Raw genomic sequence first — 18238 nt, forward strand, 5'->3', positions numbered from 1 at the left:
CATTAGGATTTAAGGAAAGAATGTAATCAATGCTGCTTTATCTCCAGATGTTGAAGCTGATGTCCTGACTTCAGGAATTGCTTGCTAGAGTTAGCACTCTCCCCACAAACACACACACATAGACGACAAAAAGCAAAAACAAAACAAAACAAAAAAAACTGTCTTCTGAATGTACAAGGTTTTTTCCCAATAGAATGAATCCTTACACTACTCTTTGAATTCATCTTAAAAATGACAAATACTTACCCGTATATGAATTTATAATTATCTCAAAAAACTATTTAAAAATTAAAAATACATGTATGCTGCTGGGGCTGCTAAGTCGCTTCAGTCATGTCCGACTCTGTGCAACCCCATAGACGGCAGCCCACCAGGCTCCCCTGTCCCTGGGATTCTCCAGGCAAGAATACTGGAGTGAGTTGCCATTTCCTTCTCCAATGTATGAAAGTGAAAAGTGAAAGTTGAAGGGTTAATGCAGCCACAATAGGGAAAGTGGAGATGTGCTGCTTGCAAACAGGATGTTCTGCCAAGGAGACGGACACAGCCTTGAGATTAACGGTCCCTTGCTAATAAGGGAACATTCCCTTCTTGTGATAAGGGCTCTGGACAGACTTTGCAGTAGGTCAGAATTTCACTCCGTTTTGCTGTACGATAACATTTATGCACATGCGCTGTACTGAACAAGTTTGGTCATACAGTCTGGAATTCTGCCCAGGGGGGCTATATAAAAATAAACCGCGAGCTTGCTTGCTTGTGCAGTTATTATTTTCCCTCTGGCCAGAGTGTGTCTGTCTCTTATATATGTGTCTTGTTTTATGTCATTTCACTCGTAATCTCCAGAAATCTCCTACAGAAAGTGAAGTCACTCAGTCGTGTCCGACTCTTCACAGCCACATGGCCTGCAGCCTACCAGGCTCTGTCGTCCATGGGATTTTCCAGGCAAGAGTACTGCAGTGGGGTGCCATTGCCTTCTTTGAATACATGTATAAGTGACAGTTATTAGTCAAATAACATTAAGCAGTTTAAAACAGTATCAACAATCATATGATCCATTAGAAGCCTGATCAGGGTTTTCAGCCTGATCCTGAAATCTACTTTAAAACATTCAACTCTGCTCAAAAGTCATTGAATAGTATCTAGTCTGCTGGGATTTGTTTGCCATAGATTAATCCTAAAATGGACCAGTAAATTAATTACTCACTGCTTCAGTCATTTGGAGGGAAGAAATGTGACAAATGCTCCAAATTTTTCTCTATTAATGAAATGCCATTATTATTTATGGTAACCATAATACATTATATGCAAAGCATAATATTGTGTTTAAAGTCTTAAAATTGCCAATACCATACCAAAATATGTCAGCGTTCCTAGTCCAACAGCACTGAGAATCAGTGAGCCTCCTCGAGATAAGTATTTTAAGTTTCACAAAAAGCAGTAGAATGTTTAAGAAAAAGTAAGTATGACTTTAAGTTCATCTTAGAATCAATGGTATCGTTGGTTACAGATATTGAGTTGTTTTGGGTTATTTGTTAGTTGTTGGGTTTTTTTTTTTTAACTTTATGAATGGACAAAATAAATAGGAGCAATGAAATAGACTGCTGATCTTACTATACCCAGAATAATCAATAAAGTGTTCTAACTGCTAGTATAAGTCTCAAATATTAGAGTAAGTTTTTTATTTTTTAGGGTTTACAAGCTTAAAAGTGTCTGAAGACCAGATAGCTAACATGAATGAGGTCACCAAGATATAAGGCTAAGGATAGTAGTAAATACAGTGCCAAGTGAAGAGTGATAATGCTCTAGAGAGGGTAACTGCTACCATGACTTAGCCAGCTGTTACCATGGGGAACAGGGGCAGTGTTGGACTACTTTCTAATTAAGAGAACTCAGAGATGTAATAAAAAGATGGAAGGAAGGAAGGTGAAAACTCTTCTTAGAAACTAAAAGACTGAACACTGTTCCCACCTGAGGACCACCAGTTTGCAACATCAATTTTACAAGCAAAGAATATTTACAGAAAACTCTCTAGAATGACTATGTATATGAACACACTTCTAATCTCACCATTCCATTCCCCCAATTTCATTCATTTTCACTTCTGCTAAAAACACTTTCTCATAGGACTGACAATTGCCAAGAACTGGCATATTCTCAAGGCTTACGTTTTCATCTGTTTGCCAAATGGCTGTAATATAAGTCACAAAAGTCCTGTTTATTGAGTAATATTATTAATGGCTAGCATAATACTATGAAATTGAAGACACTCCTTTTGGATTATGTCCAGATCTTTAAAGAGAACATTGTTTCCAATAGGATATGTATGGCTTATATTAAAACTTGTTATTTAAAAAGTGGAACAATGTGAAAAACACTTGAATATTTTCAAATTATTGTAGGGCAAATTTTTCAGATATGTCCCACATGTAATAAAATATCTAGAATGATAACAAAAGAAAAGGTCCTGCTATGAATACCTTACAAAATCATTTTTAATTTTCAACACACTATTGAAAATATCATAGGACTAAGAAATCATTCAGCTTAACAGTTTATTAACTTTTTCCCTTCAGTTGCATTTGGGAAGGAAGTGAATGATATTTGTTGCTCTTCTATTTATGGTACAATTCATGAATTATCAAAATCCCACAAGAAGGAAGATAACATAAAAGTCAACTTTTAAACTTTTGTTTTAAAAGAGCACTTAATGTTTAAATAAGAAGCATTAAAGCATATTCTCAACATAAATTATAGTTAATTATTTTACTAGTTCATAATTCAACAGTCACCACCTGAGACCAAGTCTGAAAATCCCAACTTGACTTCTGAAACCAATCATGAGCCTTGACTTATTTAATGGCTCTATTTTTAAGAGAAAGCATGAAATCACCCAAGAATCATAAGAATCAGTCACTGAACTGTGAGCATTTAGAGAGAGAAAAAGGAAAAATATGGGATGGGGCATGAAGAGGAAGGGAGATGGGGATGAGAAAAGGGGAGAGGAACTAACTAGCCAAAATAAAGCAAGAGAAGCTCAAAAAACAATGTATCGAATAAAAGTAATAGGCAGTCCTCAGTATTCATTTACTAGACCTATTCAGATCTAAGTGTCCTACTCAATTCATCCCAGAGCATTTTTTAATTGAGTTATTAGTGGACTTGGGGAGGAGGAGTGAGGTTATAAAAGAAATTACTGACTGCAAAAAAAAAAAGAAGTGTCTATTTTAAATGATCAAAGGAGATGACACTAAGAAAAACAGTATAGTGAAGTCGCTTAGTCATGTCTGACTCTTTGCGGCCCCATGGACTGTAGCCTACCAGGCTCCTGTATCCATGGGATTTTCCAGGCAATAGTCCTGGAGTGGATTGCCATTTCCTTCTCCAGAGAATCTTCCCAACCGAGGGATCGAACCCGGGTCTTCCACATTGTAGACAGATGCTTTACCATCTGAGCCACCAAGGAAGTCAAGAAAAACAGTATAAATGTCACTTTAATATCAGGAGCAAATCAAATTGCCCAAAATTTAAATAACAATTACAACTGAATAAAGAGTGAATCAATGAAGTTAATTCAAATAATTTCCTTCTATAACAATATGGTAAGCCATATAAACATTAAAATCAATGTTTAGAGACTTTTTCATGATATACTAATACAACCACACTCAAAGACTCCAGTGTTAGATATCTGAAAAAATATAGAAGTTTCTTTCTTTCAAATCGATTAACTAGTAGCAAAGACTAAATGTATAAATTTAAAATCAGCAATATAAATCCATGATCTGGAGTATAGGTTCAAATGGACATCTGGATTAGAATGTGGAAGTTTTGGTTTGAGCACATAGAAAGAAAGGTGGCTATAATCAAATCAAAGACCCTATGTTGAAACACAAGATTAGCAAGACATTCTAAATGTGCCAGAGGAATGTTGCATCTCAGAAAATATTCTTGCCATTGAATTATACACACTAATGCTGTGGTCGAAAACAAATTAGATTAAGAATATCAGAAGACAAAAATGGAGTTTGTCAAATCCTTTACAGATGGTTTTTAAAACAAGATATTCCATGAAATTCTAAAACAAACTACACAGACAAGTGAAGTGACTAACAAAACACAAGTCAGGGGAAGATCTAGAAGGCAGGAAAGCATGCAAGTCACATAAGAGTCAAGAGACAGTGCTGCCATTTTAAAAGCTAAAATACACTAATGTAGAATCTCGTATTTATATAACAAAAGATACAAATATAACCATTCCATACTCTTGTCAATGAAGAACACCTTTTTAGAATGATAACTACATAAAGTAATCCATCGTATTTACAACTTAAATTTAGTACGTGTGAATGTGTTAGTTGCTCAGTCATGTCTGACTCTTTGTGACCCCATGAACTGTGGCCCACCAGACTCTTCTGTCCATGGGATTTCCTAGGCAAGAATACTGGAGTGGGTAGCCCTTCCCTTCTACAGGGGATCTTCTCTCTACCCAGGGATTGAACCTGGGTCTCCTGCACTGCAGGCAGATTCTTTACTGCCTGAACCACCAGGGAAGCCCTTCATTTAATATACACATGGCCACATACTGCTGCTACTGCTACTGCTAAGTCGCTTCAGTCATGTCTGACTCTGTGCGACCCCGTAGATGCCAGCCCACGAGGCTCCCCCATCCCTGGGATTCTCCAGGCAAGAACACTGGAGTGGGTTGCCATTTCCTTCTCCGCATGGCCACATAATCCTCCAAAATTTTTGTACCTGTTGGGAGTTCCACCGATGTTATATTAAAAATTCGTATTCTCTCAAATCTAAATGTCATCAATTTTGAAGTTTGTTGCTAATCTGATAGGCTAAAAACAAAATTTTATTATAATCTGTACTTTCCTAATTAAAACTGAAGTTGGTAAACTTTGATGAATTTGTTGAAAATTGTCTTCTTTGTGAATTGCTTGTTAGTATATTAGCCCCTTAATATTATTACCTTCGACAGCAAGGATATCAAACCAGTCAATCCTAATGGAAATCAACCCTGAATATTCACTGGAAGGACGGCGGCGAGCCAGCATGAGGAATCCCGCCTGTGGCAAAGGTCATGAGGAAGGAAGCTTGACAAAACGAAGGGTGTGATCAGGCTTCAGAGGTTTCCCCTGAAATTTCCTGAGCATCCACCCCCAAAAACCAGAGTCTGCCTGCTTTACTGTGTTATGCTTTCCATCTACTCTTCTGATATAAACAGGGGGCTGTACCCCCCCACACACCTTTTTCTGGAAAAAGTTAATTTAGAGCTTTTAGATAATAAATCTCCTGGGCATAATAAGAGTGTTTCAATCCAAAAACCCCTCTGATGGCTTTCTAGCCTGCCTGCTGGACTCTTACAGCTGCGCATGCGATTGTTGGCAGCCTCCCGACCGCAGGAGGCACAGGAAGCTTAAAACATCCTAGGAAAGTAGGGGCTTCCAAGGAGTCAAAATCATAAGAATAGGACTGATTAAAGATTTCATTTGTTGAGCCAATCTTGCTGCCAAATTTTCATATCTTTTATTTCTAGATATAGTTGGTATATAGAAAAAACAGGTAGTAGACCTGGTATTAGCAACATTAGACCTTTGAGTTAAGTACTTTCTTTGTTATAACCCATTGCACCTTTGTTCTACAGGAATATAACTTTATTTAGTACTTTGAGGGTGATGCAGAGTAAAGAAAAAAACTCTTCTAGGGAAAAAGAGTTTTTTTGGTTGATAGACATTTATCTAGGAAGAGAGCCATAAAAATGTTAACAGGCCTCTTCGCCAGAAGATAATGTAAACCACTTGAGATCTTTTGTATACGGGAAGGTATGCAAAAAGAAAGCCTGGTCTCAATGAGGGTCAGGACTGCTGCCCCTGCATAACTCTGCATATTCCATTATTTATTTATGTACAACTTGGGGTATATAAACTGATTTTGAAAATAAAGTTGTGAGTCTTGCACCGATGCTGGGCTCCCACACATCATTCTTTTCTCCCCTTTTCCAGCTGAATTCCCATCTGGAGTGCGGAAGCTCGCCAAGTCTACTTACTTGCCCTGGCTTCTAAGATCCACACAAGAGGGAGCCCAAGGCAGGGCACCCTCCACTACTCAAGTGGGCACCGGTGGCCTAACATAGATGGTGCAAGCCTCTTGTCTTGAGGTTTTATTAGTTTTCTGCGTAAACCAAGTTATTCAGCCTCTTTTCTCCACTAATGTTCCTACTACACTATTCTTTCGTAATCTCTTTATATTTCTAATTAAATAGTCCTTTCCCAGACTCCGACTCCATCCCCGCTTCGAATTCCCTGGATCCACTGGGGCTGGACCCGGCAAAGGACTAATGCTGAAGTTGAAGCTTCAAAACTTTAGCTACCTGTTTAAAAGAATCAGCTTATTGGAAAACACCCTGATGCTGGGAAAGACTGAGAGCAGGACAAGAGGGCAGCAGAGGAAGAGATGTTTAGATGGCATCACTGACTCAATAGACTTGAGTCTGAGCACTCTGGGAGATAGTGAAGGACAGGGAAGCCTGGGGTGCTGCAGTCCATAGGGTTGCAAAGATTTGGACATGATTGAGTGACTAAACAACAAATATTATTAATTATTTTCCTTAGTATTCTTTAAGCATTCTTCTTTGTATATTAGAGATTGTGACATAATAAAATACATATTTTTGGTCTCTGGCACACAGCTCCTAAAACTCTTGTAATTTCCTTACTGGTAAGAGTTATAGGGGCATATTTTGTTATAAACTTGGTTTCTATTCCCGGTTCCTAAAATAGTTCCAGAACAAAAATGTAAAAAAATATCTTTTTATATTCATAACAAGTCCCTATCCACATGAGTTTATTTTAACAAGATGATTTTTGGAAACACCTTAACGATAAGGGCTGGTGCCAGCAAAGACAACCAAGGGATGGAACTTTCCACGTCACCTCTAGATCTCCAGGGAAGTGAGAAGGGCTCAAGGTCAAGTTCAATGGCCAATGATTAAATCAATCATGTGTAATGAAGTATCCATAAAAATTCTATCTGAAAAGGCTCTGAGAGCCTGCAGACTGCTAAACACATAGAGGTGCTGAGAGGGTGGCATGCTCAGAGAGGGCATGGAAACTGTTCCCCTTCCTCCTGACCTTCTCTTTGCATCCCTTCCATCTAGCTTGCTTGAGTTGCATCCTTTTATAATAAATGGTTATCTAATAAGTAAACTATTTACTTGAGTTTTGTGAGCTTTTCTAGCAAATTATCAAGCCCAAGGAGTGCATTAGGGGAACTTAGCTACAAATTAGTAGCTAAGTCGGACAGAAGTTGTAGTTAACCTGGGGACTCACTACTTGCAGTTGGCATCTAAAGTGAGTGATGTCTTCTAGGATTAAGCTCCAAACCCATGAGGTCTGTGCTAATTCCAATTAGTGTCAGAACTGAATTAAATTGTAGGACACCCAGTTGGTATCCATAGAAAACTGAATTGCTTGGTGTAGGAAAAAAACCATATATCTGGTGTCAGAAATGTGATCTGTAGTTGTAGGTAGAATAGTGTGTGTTTCCTTTTTAGAGGGATCTCAAATCTTTATCTGTTAAATATTTTCAATCAGCCCCATCACTTATCACTATTGTGCTTAGTCGCTTAGTCGTGTCTGACTCTTTGTGACCCCATGGACTACAGCCCACCAGACTCCTCTGTCCATGGGGATTCTCTAGGCAAGAATACTAGAGTGGGCTGCCATGCCCTTCTTCAGGGGATCTTCCTAACCCAAGGATCAAACCCAGGTCTCCCACATTGCAGGTGGATTCTTTACCATCTGAGCCACCAGAGAAGCCCTCACTTATAAAGAATACTTGTATGACAGAATGTCAGTACTTTTTTATGACTCATGATATGCTTCTTTCTTTTGTATTTCATATGTTTTGCTTATATAGACCCCACCTGAAATTTAGAAATATTGTTCTAATCTTTATTTTCATAAATTTACAGTTGTTTTTACATTTAATTCTTTAAGCACCTAGATTTTTGTACATGTCATGAGGTAGGCAACTTTATTGTCTTACAAATTGGCAGCCAATTGCTTCAAACACCATTTATTGGAGATGCCATACTCTTTACTTTTATTTCCACTGTAACCCTGTTTCTGCTGCTGTAACCCTCTTTCATATCATCTATCACTGATGTTTATGTTGAATATCTATTTCTAACAAATTTCTCTTAATTTTTTTTTCATTTATTTCTTATTCCTAAAGATAAAGCTAAATTTCCACTTCAGGTATGAAACTTACCCTGATGATTAGAGACAAACTAAGGCAATGTAACTTCTAAGTGACTTTACTATAGATTTTCAAATTAACTACTAATTAAAATTCCTGATATCAGCAATAAATTAAACTTGATTGATGCAATCACATAAAGATCTCTTTATATACCTTTGCACAAATGTACCCTTTAGGTGTAGCAATCTGATCCTTTTCTTAGTTCCATCTATTTATATGCCTTAAAAGTTGTTTTATAGAATATGATAATGCTGATGAAACAGGAAAAAAAAGGAAAAATAAAATCTCTGGGTTTAGTATTAGTTGTTATTTCTCCCACAGAGTATTTTTAAATAAAATTTTCAACTTTATTCATAGCTTTCATTTTTCTCTATGAAAATGTTTTCTGAAATAATTAAGTTCATATCAATTTACTTGTACTCATAAGGAGAAGTTAGACCAAGTCAAGTTTAAAGGATTTATATTCAACATCCCACCCACGTTTTTGAGATTCCCATGCATAAACAGAGAACTCACATGAAGTCCTTCAGTGAAACTTTCCTGAGAGCAGAGGCATCTGTAGGGCTGGCTTGTTGTGTCACAGCGATTGGCATGACCGTAGCACTGACATCTGTGGACGTGAGCATCAAACAGCTCCTTAGAAATACCAGCTCAATTGTGAGTATATTTAAAGATCCATATATGTGTCCACTATACGAATTTAACAACAAGAGGCAATGTTTATTATCCAATACAAAATTCAGTTCCTCTTTAATCATATGGATAATATTCATAGCAGTTTTAAATTAACACTGAAGTATTGTAAGGATTTTCATCAATATCCAAACCATACTGTTTGTGAAGTTTATTTTCAAACTCATTCTGAGTTGTTTGTACCAATATTAACCATGTGGCAAACTGCCATGAAAAGACATTTACTGAAACTACTGAAAACACAATTGAGAATACAAAGTTCAGAATAAACTGAAGAGTAAAGTTAACACATTTCAATTCATCTTTTTCCTCAAAATTAGATGGTGAAAATTTAATAGCTATTTTTGCATTGTGCTATAACTTAACAAATAACATTTATATGTTGATATTCCAGTCTGCTTTTGAATATGTGCTTCATTCACAGGATATATCATTCTGCTGCTGCTGCTGCTAAGTCGCTTCAGTCGTGTCCGGCTCTTTGTGACCCCACAGACGGCAGCCCACCAGGCTCCCCCATCCCTGGGATTCTCCAGGCAAGAACACTGGAGTGGGTTGCCATTTCCTTCTCCAATGCATGAAAAGTGAAACGTGAAAATGAAGTTGCTCAGTCGTGTTCGACTCTTCACGACCCCATGGACGGCAGCCCACCAGGCTCCTCCATCCATGGGATTTGCCAGGCAAGAGTACTGGAGTGGGGTGCCATTGCCTTCTCCTAGCACAAACCAATTTTAAGCAGAGTTTATATATGCAGCATTTCCATACTAGGGAGTACACTATCTTGTAGTTTTCCAACTATTCATTTGTTTAACTTTGTTCTCTACTAGAGCCAGATATTTATAAATTACTTAGAGTGTCCTATAATTTTCCTTTATTCCTTTATAGGAAAACAGATATTCCTCATAAAACTGTGAACTTATGGAGATCAAGCTCAGTACTTACAAACTAGCTGGTACTACAGTTGTAACTTCAAATCTAGCTTCTTCTCTTTGATTTCAAGAATACTTGAATATTATATTCCAGAAAAAAATAAGCAAAATATTTGGCAATTCTTTTCTAAGTTGGATTCAGGGCATCATAACTTCTAAACCAAACAGCTTTTGAAAACTGATTTCCTAACAATGTGATATTATGTATGGCAAAGACTGACATACAAATCTCCCCCCAAAATCTTAGAATAGGAAATAATTTCAATACATGGAGACTGGAATTTGGTTTCCTCTAAAAGGCTAATGTATTTTTAAATGAGTATGACAAAAATTTGTTGGAAATAAGATTCATCATGAAAAGCACACTCAAAACCTTGGTCATGAACACTACCTTCCAGTGATGGTGATTTCATTGACCCCATAGTATCTGTGTCTGGGGCTGACAGCAGTCTCAGTTGTATGGTACTGTCCATGGAAATGAAGTCGTACTTGTGTGGCCTTAACGAACTCTTGAAGTGATGGGGTAGTATAGAAATTATTGTATCCAGGACGCTGATTTTGTCCAGGTGTTAGGATGCTAAAGGTGACATTCCCACAGGAATATGGAGTAAAACTGTTGATGAAATTTGAAATCATGAAAAGCTATTCATATTTTTGACAAAGCAGACATTATAACAGTAATAGCTTGAATTCTTCATTCTTGAACACAAACATTTCATATATTTTATATACAAGCAATATGAGAGCATCCCAGAAAAAATAGTAAAACATTTCCCTGAGGACATAATAAAAATCCTATTAATATATATAACTTGGTAGCTAATCTGAAAATCAATTTTAAAGCACAAGTGAGACTGTAAGCAAGAGATACTCTATAAAGTCTTACGGGAATTTTAAATATTGTTTAAAACTCAGCTTAAGGAATAGTCTTAGAAAAATCTTCCTCAAGAAAATTGGCAGTAGAGGAAGTCTCTACCAATTTAGCTAGCCTGCATGCAGGTTACTACTGTACATTAGTTTATTCAAATTAACTCCTAAGTGCAATCAAAGATAATACTTTAAAAAACATTCATACTTGGGAAGTTGAAGACAGTTGACAGAATCAGAAGTTTCCAAATCTCCATTGTTTTTCATTCTGAAAGTGCTGCAATTTCTAGCAAAATACTGCCAATCCTCCCAATCTAGGCTGTCCTCCTTTTTCCTCTGAATCCTTATTGCTGTTGGTTGTGGACTAGAGAACTGAATGATAATATAAAATACCTGAAAATGAATGTTAATTGTCATTGAAGTTTTAAGTTTGACCCCATCAGTATAAATCAAACCACGGGAATTGTTATGTTCAAACATAATAGCTTACTTCCTTATAAAGACAATTACCAAATATTTATTAGACATCCAGAAATTCCATAGTCCTACAGTAAAGGCAACACATTCTATAATTGCATATACGTCCCTCTTCTCAAGGATTTTATAAAGTGGAAATTAATACATTTGATATAGAGACATGAACAAAACATTACTTCTATAAAGTAATTGTTATCTATTTCTTCTTACAGTTATTTACAATAAGGACTACAGTTTTTATTAATTTGTGCTACTTAATATTGAAAAGAATGTTTCCATATTTCATATGATTTTGACACAAATCTCTAGAAAATTAGGGCCTGTATATCTTTGAAATATTTTTATTTTATAGGTTACAATACACTACTTTGATAAGGTAATGGTCAGTTGCCTAATTCAGCTGTCACTTTATAGCTGGTTAAATTGTTTCCCCAAATAGATGTGTTCAAGCGCTAACTCTTGATACTTGTGACTGCAACCTTATTTGAAAATATGATCTTTGCAGATATAACTAAGGGTCTCAAGGTGAGGTAATCCTGGGTGTACAAGGAAGAGGGCCAAGAAAAATGGAGACAGAGATTGGAGTTATGCTGCCATAAACCAAGAAATGCCAGGAGCCACCAGAATCTGGAGAAGGCAAGGAAGGATTCTTCCCTACAGCTTTTAGAGGGAGCATGGCCTTGTCAACATTGATTTCATACTTCTGATATTCAGAACTGTAAGAGAATAAATTTATGATTGCAAAACTGTTAAATGTGTGGTAGCTTGTTGAAATATGCACAGGAAACTAACATATACCCCACTGTTACAAATTACCTGATACTGTCCATTTTCCAAATCTATGGAAATGGTCACTCCTTGACTAAGCTGGGTCATGTTTGTAAACACATGTGACACCCATGAAGTACCAATGTTGTTATCATTGACAAAAGAAAGAGGATGGGCTTCAGGATTCAGCCGTAACACCCTGTTTTTCGTTGTGTCTTCTGCATCACTAGGAATGCAGTACTGCTGTTCCAAACGATGGACACGAGGGTGGCTGCCAGGGCAACGGCAATGTGACTGGATATGCAATCTGGGTAGATCTCCGGAGAAAACTTCCTGAATCTCTCTGTAGGAGTCAAGAGGAAGATAGTAAGGACCAGTAATTCAAGAGTGACAGGACTTCTGAGAGGTGTTACCAACGACTATCAGTATCTTGATATTTTGATTTGCAGACATTTAGCCTTAATAATTTTCTAAACACAACATAAAATCAAAGTCATTCCTAGTCAAACATATGCAATCTCAAAAACTGTATATCAAAAACAGTGCATTTTTTAAAATGAGGTATAGTTGATTTACAAAGTTGTCAATTTCTGCTGTATAGCAAAGTGATTCAGTTACACATACACATACATTGTTTTTTATATTCTTTTCCATTCATAGTTTATAAAGGATATTGAATATAATACCCTGTGCTGTACAGTAGGACCTTGTTATTTATCTGTTCTAAATATACTAGTTTGTATCTGCTAATCCCAAACTCCCACTATATCCTCCCTTAAACCCTGTGCCCTTGGTAACCACAAGATACCGCAAGTAACCACAAGTCTATTCTCTGTAAAATCAGCACATTCTTAAGGGTTAATTTTGTACATCAAGAAGCATGCACAAGTCCTTGGCTGATTATCAAGATATTTGTTAAAATATAATACTTTACTGTGCCTTTTTGATTAAAAGAAAGGCAACATTAACTAAGATTGTTAAGCTGACTTATCACTATAAGTGAACAATAATGTATTGAAAATAATGAGTTATAGATAGGGTCCCCCATTCATCCATGGAAAGAATTAAGAAAATTATTTTATCTGCTGCTATTTTAGGAGAAGGGACTGGAGCCAAACCCATTTGTCAATGGTTTCCTGTGACTCATCAGTACAGATTCTGGCACCCTAAAATGCTTCAATGGCTTCAGATCATATGGACACTGCCAACAGTCAAAGAAGAATGCCAATTTCAGGCAGATATATTTAATTTTTCCATTAAGGGCAATATACTGATACAGAGCAAAATCAGTCATTCTATTTATAAGCATCTCCCACATAATGCCTTTCCAGACATTTCAGGTAGGCCAACCCCAGCAAGCCAGGTCTAAGTAGAGAGCAAGCCAGGTCTAAGTTGAGAGATCAGACTTCTCTCAGACCCCACTAAGGGCAAATGGAGGAGGCGGACACCTTTTTCACTCTCATAAAACACAGAACGGCACACCTTCTTTAAATCTCACTCATACTTTTCACTCGACATCATGTGTTGCACAGGGCCAGCAGTGACCATCCAGGTAAATGTTTATCTGAGCAAAATCTTTATTAGCGTTGCTGCTCTTCAGAATGTTAGACAAAAGTGATCTAAATGATTGTGAGACGAGTGGGCATAGATCTCCCCAAGAAAGTGTTTCGGTGTCACAGCACCCTATATTCAGGCATCTCTGGATCATATAGACCAACTAAAAGCATCTGTATATTGTTAATGGACATAAGATCATCGCTTCATCTCAAGAGCAATGCCTCTCAAATTTACAAGAACTAGTTCTGTCATTGGAAATTCACCATACTAATCTACATTTCCCTTGAAGAAAAATGAATAAACATTCTTCTTCTGCAAGTGAATAAGATCAACGTATTCAAACAATGATGTAATATTATATCATCAAATCATAACTCAGGAAACAAACTTCAGAGGATATCTCAGGCTGAATTTTCCTTGAACTTTCTGAGGAGAATGGAAATATGCATGCCTTAAACAACACCTTAGAAAGATTTCCTACCTATTCTCAAGATGAAGAAATATTTCAATAAATATAGTCCAAGTCCACACAATGATTTGTTCACTGGAAATAGAAATATATAACAATACTTCAGATTACTTACTCTTTTTGTCTCGAAGTCTAGTAGTCCAGTCTCTTGAGATTTTTCTATACATCAGTATAAGTGCTCATTTCCTTTGTTCTACATTCTCTAGTACTTACAAATTCAGCAAAGCAATTTTAAAAGGCAGATATAGCGGTTTCTTAAGTATCAGAAACAGCTTCAAAGAGAACATTTAAACAAATGTATAAGGGGCTTCCCTGATAGCTCAGCTGGTAAAGAATCCGCCTGCAATGCAGGTGACCCTGGTTTAATTCCTGGGTCAGGAAGGCCCCCTGGAGAAGGGAAAGGCTACCCACTCCATTATTGCAGCCTGGGGAACTCCATGGACTATACAGTCCATGGGGTCACAAAGAGTCAGACACTAGTGAGCAACTTTCACTTCACTTTTATCCCAAATTACAGGTTTCCCTCGTGGTTTAGTGGTAAAGAACTGGCATGCGAGTTCAACCCCTGGGTCAGAAAGATCCCCTGGAGAATGAAATGGCAACCCACTTCAGTATTCTTGCTTGGGAAATTCCATGGACAGGGGCCCTTAGTGGGCTACAGTCCATGGGGTCTCAAGAGAATCAGACATGACTTAGCAACAAAACAACAACATCCTAAATTATACACTACTACTTGTTCAAAAGTCTAGTTTTCTTAGAATAAATCATTTTCACAGAATTTGATCAATTTTATGTTATGAGTTACCCACAGAGTAGCACTAGTGAATAAAAACCATAGACTAAGCCAAAGCAAACACTATAAACATTAATTAGATGATGTTCACCAAATACTGTAAAGGTGGAAAATTCTAAAATATTCATGATATTCTTACTTAAATGAATTTATTCTTACACTTCAGGTGTAAAATTTTCAATCAGCTTACCTGTTTGTAAGTGCCACTTGGTATAATCGAAAATCTTGCATTCTTCCAACAAACTGCTCTGAACCTATAAAATATATATATAAATATGAAATCTCAGTTTTCCAAGCAATGTCTGACAAATGTTCAAGTGAAATTCTTTTAAAGCTATGAAACTTTTTATTCATATTAGTTTTAGTTGTACAGCATTATAATTCAACATCTATATATAATACAAAGTGGTCACCACAAATCTAGTTATCACCCATCACTATACAAGTTGACACCCTCATCAGTTTTGACACCCTCTCAACCACATTCTCCTACAGTTACCAGTAAACTGTTCTCTGTATTGATGAGTTTTTTAAATTTTTATTTGGCACAATCCAGTGTTCTCAATTCTGTCCCATTGATCTATGTGTCTGTTTTTGTGCCAACACCATACAATGTTGCTTACTATAGCTTTGTAGTAGAGTTTGAAATCAGGGAGGATGGTTCTTCCAGCTTTGTTCTTCTTGCTCAAGATCATTTTGATAATTCATGATCTTTTGTGGTTTGCTGCAACTTTTAGAATTATTTGTTCTAGTTCTACGAAATATGGCCTTGGAATTTTGAAAAGAGTTGCACTGAACTTATAGATTTTTTGGATAAGATGGAGCAGTCTCTCAGAGCTATCAGAGGTACTGTCTCCTGGGCTGCAGTCTTCACTTCGGGGGCTTCCCTGGTGGGATATATGGTAAAGAATCTACCTTTAATGAGAAGACCTGGATTTGATCCCTGGGTCTGGAAGACCCCCCTGGAGAAGGAAATAGCAACCCACTCCAGTAGTCTTGCCTGGGAAATACCAGGCAAGAAGAGCCTTGTGGGCTACAGTCGGGTCTCAAAGAGTTGGACACCACTGAGAGACTAACTCTTTGGATAAGATGGACATTTCAAGAATATTAACTATTCCAATCTATGAATAATAAATAGTTTCCACTAATTTGTGTCATTCATGAGTGTCCTATAGTTTTCAAAGTACAGGTCTTTTACCTCCTTGGTTAAATTTATTCCTATTTTGCTTTTGTGGTGGTTTAGTCACTAAGCCGTGTCTGACTCTTTGCAAGCCCATGAACTGTAGCCTGCCAGGCTCCTCTGTCCATGGGCTTTTTCAGGCAAGAATACTGGAGTGGGTTGCCATTTCCTTCTCCAGGTTATCTTACCAACCCAGGGATCAAATTCAGATCTCCTGCATTGCAGGCACATTCTTTACCAATTTGATGCAATTGTAAATATGATTGTTTTCTTAATTTCTCTTCCTCATAGTTCATTGTGTATAGAAATACAACATATTTTTGTATATTGATTTTATATACTGCAACTTGCCTTATTTATTAGTTCTAACAGCTTTTGGCGGGCAGTCTTTAGGCTTTCCATAACATGTTATCTGCAAATAATGATAGCTTTGCCTGCATGCTACAGTCCATGGGGTCACAAAGAGTTGGACATGACTTAGTGATTGAACAGCAACAACAATAATGGGTTATCTGCAAACAGCAACAGTTTTTCTTTTCTTTCTTTCCAATTTAGATTCCTTTTATTTCTTGTGTGTTGTGCTTAGTCACTCGATCATGTCCAACTCTTTGAAACCCCATGGATTATAGCCCATTAGGCTCCATCTGTCCATGAGGATTCTCCAGGCAAGAATACTAGAGTGGGTTGCCATGCCCTCCACTAGAGGATCTTCCCAACCCAGGGATCGAACCCAGGTCTCCTGTATTGCAGGAGATTCTTTACCATCGGGGCCACCAGGGAAGCAAGCTCAAGAATACTGGAGTGGGTAGCCTATCCCTTCCCCAGGGGATCTTCCCGACCCAGGAATCAAGCCAGGGTCTCCTGCACTGCAGGTGGATTCTTTATCAGCTGAGCTATCAGGGATTTCTTGCTAATTGCTGTGGATATGAATTTCAAACAATGTTGACTAGAAGTAGTGAGAGGACATCCTTGGCTTATTCCTGATCTTGTAGGAAAAGCCTTCATATTTCCACCATTGTTAGCCGTGGGTTTGTCATACATGGCCATTTTATGCTGAGATATAGTCCCTCTATAAACACTTTGCTGAGAGTCTTTGTCATAAATTAATGTTGAATTTTGTAAAATGCTTTTTCTACATTTATTGAGATGATCATATAACTTTTATTCTTCATTTTGCTGATGTGACTTATCACCTCGATTGATTTGTGGGTACTGAACCATCCTTAAATCCTTGGAATAAATCCCAGTTGATCACAGTACATGAGCCTTTCAATGTCTTGTTGGATTCAGTTTGCTAATATCTCGTTCAGAATTTTTGTATCTATGTTCATCAAAGAAGAGTTTGAGAAGACTAGGTATTTAATCTTCTTTGACTACTTCCTAGAATTCACCAGTGAGGTCATTTGGTCCTGGGCTTATTGGTTGAGAGACTTTTTTTTTTAAACTGTTTTAATCTCCTTACTAGTAATTTGGCCAATAGGTGGAAGTGCTTTATATCACAGCCTTTTCAATTCTTATAGACCAGTATGTGTACTAAGTCACTTCAGTCGTATATGACTCTTTGTAACCCCATGGACCATAACACGCAAGGCTGCTCTGTCCATGGGATTTTCCTGGCAAGAATACTAGAGTGGGTTGTCATGCCCTCATCACTGACCAGTATATATTTCACTAATTACAAATGAATAACAGTAATGATCATAATTATTTCTATAAACTTGATAGGCCTTAAGTCAGAGTTTTGGCGAGCCTATTTACTGACACAACTTATAATCTCTATCCAGAATATCTTCCCCAAATCAAATTTCTCTGTAGTTTATAAACATATAAATCTATCATTTCATCAGCCCTAAATGTGATTATCATCTGTTTCCCATGTGATTTTCAGAGCATTCACATTACTGAGAAGACTCCCCATTTTTCCATTCCACTTGCTCAATCACCAAGCTTCAGGGCATCAGTTTAGGTATTCTCCAAATTAAGATTAATGCCTCATTTAGAAAACCTGTGATAAGTGAGGATAGATTGTAAACCTCATATTTATGAGTTCTGAGTTACTCACATGTATCTGAATTACTCAGGTCCCAAAATTCGATCACCACATGAGTATTTTTATAAAACAAGTCAAGTTCAGAGCCCAGTCTGCTTTAAATTAGGTCACTTTTCAAGGTATGGGTAGATATCAACTTTAAACCACACACAATTTTATCAATTCAGCAAATACTTATTTACAATGTATTAAC

General features: G+C 37.1%; 1 protein-coding gene across 1 annotated transcript in view; it reads right to left on the reverse strand.

The window, feature by feature from the left end:
• Positions 1-18238, reverse strand: part of USH2A (usherin) — a 939490-nt gene that overhangs the window by 827772 nt on the left and 93480 nt on the right. The window contains exons 4-8 of the mRNA XM_069544562.1: positions 15006-15069; positions 12045-12339; positions 10960-11144; positions 10276-10497; positions 8782-8875 (exon numbers count right to left, since the gene is read on the reverse strand). Coding sequence (XP_069400663.1) covers positions 8782-8875; positions 10276-10497; positions 10960-11144; positions 12045-12339; positions 15006-15069 — 860 coding nt within the window. The remainder of the gene's footprint in view (positions 1-8781; positions 8876-10275; positions 10498-10959; positions 11145-12044; positions 12340-15005; positions 15070-18238) is intronic.

The sequence above is a fragment of the Ovis canadensis genome, chromosome 12 (assembly GCF_042477335.2).
Source record: "Ovis canadensis isolate MfBH-ARS-UI-01 breed Bighorn chromosome 12, ARS-UI_OviCan_v2, whole genome shotgun sequence".
NCBI lineage: Eukaryota > Metazoa > Chordata > Mammalia > Artiodactyla > Bovidae > Ovis > Ovis canadensis.